The sequence below is a fragment of the Sapajus apella genome, unplaced genomic scaffold (assembly GCF_009761245.1).
Source record: "Sapajus apella isolate SASKATOON/1434 unplaced genomic scaffold, GSC_monkey_1.0 scaffold12, whole genome shotgun sequence".
Lineage (NCBI taxonomy): Eukaryota > Metazoa > Chordata > Mammalia > Primates > Cebidae > Sapajus > Sapajus apella.
The window spans coordinates 5,676,682-5,679,661 of NW_022436952.1; the positions used below are offsets into that span (position 1 = coordinate 5,676,682).

General features: G+C 44.9%; 1 protein-coding gene across 1 annotated transcript in view; it reads right to left on the reverse strand.

Moving 5' to 3' along the window:
* MRPL45 (mitochondrial ribosomal protein L45) overlaps positions 1 to 2,765 on the reverse strand; it is a 31,510-nt gene extending 28,745 nt beyond the window's left edge. The window contains exons 1-3 of the mRNA XM_032279826.1: positions 2,544 to 2,765; positions 1,182 to 1,359; positions 656 to 773 (exon numbers count right to left, since the gene is read on the reverse strand). Coding sequence (XP_032135717.1) covers positions 656 to 773; positions 1,182 to 1,359; positions 2,544 to 2,678 — 431 coding nt within the window. The 5' untranslated portion in view covers positions 2,679 to 2,765. The remainder of the gene's footprint in view (positions 1 to 655; positions 774 to 1,181; positions 1,360 to 2,543) is intronic.
* Positions 2,766 to 2,980: the final 215 nt, after the last annotated feature.

A 2,980-nucleotide genomic window follows, 5' to 3' on the forward strand; every position in this document is an offset into this window, starting at 1 on the left:
TTTTTTTTTTTTTGAGACAGAGTTTCGCTCTTGTTACCCAGGCTGGAGTGCAATGGCGCGATCTCGGCTCACCGCAACCTCCGCCTCCTGGGTTCTGGCAATTCTCCTGCCTCAGCCTCCTGAGTAGCTGGGATTACAGGCACGTGCCACCAGGCCCAGCTGATTTTTTGTATTTTTAGTAGAGATGGGGTTTCACCATGTTGACCAGGATGGTCTCGATCTCTTGACCTCGTGATCCACCCGCCTCGGCCTCCCAAAGTGCTGGGATTATAGGCGTGAGCCACCGCGCCCGGCCTTCCTCTTGACTCTTTTTGGCCTTTATCACTCTCTGAAGTTTAAATTCTAAGGTACTTCTTATATAAATATAGTCTCATGTTATTTTTTTAAATATAAAATTAAAAAAGGGTCCTACACATTCAAAAGTCAACTCCCTAACTGATGTGACAAAAATTACCAATAAAGGCAGGGATGCTAAGAATCAGAAGACCCACATTATTCTGCATTAAATAAAGGCTCTACTACAAAGGAGAAAATACTATCAGGTTATTAAGAGAGTGATACCCAATCCAATTAACCCAGAAAGTTCTCTTTGGGATAAAGTAGCAACAAGGAATTGTTATTCTAATACCAACTCCCGATTGTCTCAGACACCTACGCCATTTGTGATGCCATAGTCTTCTTCATTCGTTCAGCTTTCTGTTTCAGTCCTTCCCTTGAAAGAAATGATATGCGAGCATCACCCTCAGGAGGAACATAGGCATCAAAGATACCAGCTGTAATGAGGGAAGAAAAAAATTAAGAAACAGTTGAAAGATTGAGAAAAAGTCATATAAAATTGAAGTAACATAAAATTGGGAAGGATGGTGGATATAAAGTAGACTAATGAAACAGACTTCCATGTCAAGAGAACTATGTTACCCTAGACAAAAACAGAACAATTTAAGTCTTCTCTCTGAGCCTCCATTTCTACTGCCACAAAATGGGGAAATTTCACTTTTGCCTTCCAGCGACAGTGTGAAAGTAAGTTCAAAGAACAACTTCATGATACATAGTGTATATAAGGTTAATCATTATTGAGGTCAAACTGACTTTGTGCTTAATTAAATAACATCAATCACAGCCCAAGTCATCCCAGCTCTCTGACAGAAGGATCCTGGGTCAGGGTCCCAGAAATATCTCACCTGAACAGGCCAGATGTATAGGACGCTCCAAATCTTCTGGAGGAATAACCACTCCTGCTTTCCGGGCATGTTCCAAAAACTCCTTTTCTGTTTTGAATTTAGGTGGATAAGTAGGAGGTGTGAAACGTTTTTTAGTTCTTACTGGAACTATAGCTGCGGACTGAGTCACCAGAACTGGCTGGAAGGTGAGAGAAAGGTTAGGAACTTAGAATAAAGATCTGCTTTCTTGAACAAACTTTAAGCAAAGCAACATAGAAAGGGCATATGCAAAGAATGCTTCAGGAACAATTATAAAACAACAATCACAGGGAAAAATGTATTAGGACCTTAATACTTATGGGTGTTTCCAAATAGAAGACAGCAAACTTTATTAACATCACATTTACTAAAGGCTTATTTTTAGAACTTTCTACAGTACAGGACTATGCTAACTCCTACAGATACTGAGTTGATTAAAGCAAGTTTCAAAGAACTGATAGGGAAACATCAATCCAATACTGAAATGAGCAGAACACTGTTCATTATTTCATTTTTATTTTTTGAGACAGATCGCCAGCCCAGAGTGTGGTGGCACCATCACGGCTCACTACAGACTTGACCTGCTGGGCTCTATCTTTCCACAGCAGCCTCCCAAATAGCTGGGACAATAGAAGTGCGCCATCACATCCAGCTAATTTTTAAATTGTTTGTAAAGACGGATCTTACTATGTTGCCCAGGCTCATTTCGAACTTCTGGGCTCAAGCCATCCTTCCGCCTCAGACTTCCAAAGTGCTGAAATTACAACTGTGAACCACTGCGCCCGGCCCTGAATCCTATTCTTAAGGCATAAAGTCCTCTTGTGGGCATCTGCTCCATATTTACTCCTCATATTTTGCTCATTCTATTACGAGTCTTGCTGTAAGCTTTATTCTGCCGTTTTAGTACCCAAGTGACCAATAAACTCTTGAAAGACCAGGGGGCCTTTTCTCTCTTATCATTAGGTTTGCTCAGACAGAGGCAGTGACAATATGGAACTTCCCGCATTTTCAATTACTCTTCAATGTAGTTCATTTATAAGATTAGGGAGTCCACCTTCCAAGCCATTACTTGTCTCTCTTTCAACATATCCTCGCCGGACTGACCCAAACCAAACCGGAAAAACGTAATCACCGTTAATTCACTCGTTCTCACCGTCCTCTCTAAGCTCTCCCCATTCAGCCACTGAGTTCCGTAGCTGGGTCCTGTCGACCTCAACCTCTTCCCCGGCCTAGGTCTCACTCGTATTGTCCCAGCTCACCAAGGACAATTCACAGAGAATATTTCCCTCGACTTTGTCCTCCTCCACTAGCCCTTAGGGTCCTATCAGCCCCGTTCCTACCCACCTGCCGAGACCACCAACCCAAAACCCTTGATACACGCGACAACCCTTGAGCTATGGGGGCAGCCATCTTGGTCCCGCAAAGGTCGCCGGGAAGGGAGCTGAGCTTGAAGAGCGTCGAGTAGAAGACAAGCCGCATAGGGTGGAGCTAGCGCAGAGGTGGAATTTTCCAGGGAGCGCGCCCACCGCCGAAATGTGAGCAGCGAGGACGCGCACGTGCTCGCGGGAGTGGAGGAGGGTGGAGTACGGCCGCGCGTGCGCGAGGAGATGGCGTAGGGCGCTGGGTGGAACGCACCGCTGTCACGCGCCAACAGAAGAGCGCTTGAACGCGAGCTGCGCCTGCGCGCGAGGCATTCTGGCGTCCAGAAAATGGGCATTGCTGTATGCTTGGCACATTGCTGTTTATTCCATTTGTTAAAAAATGAGAAGGAGGCTAGGCGC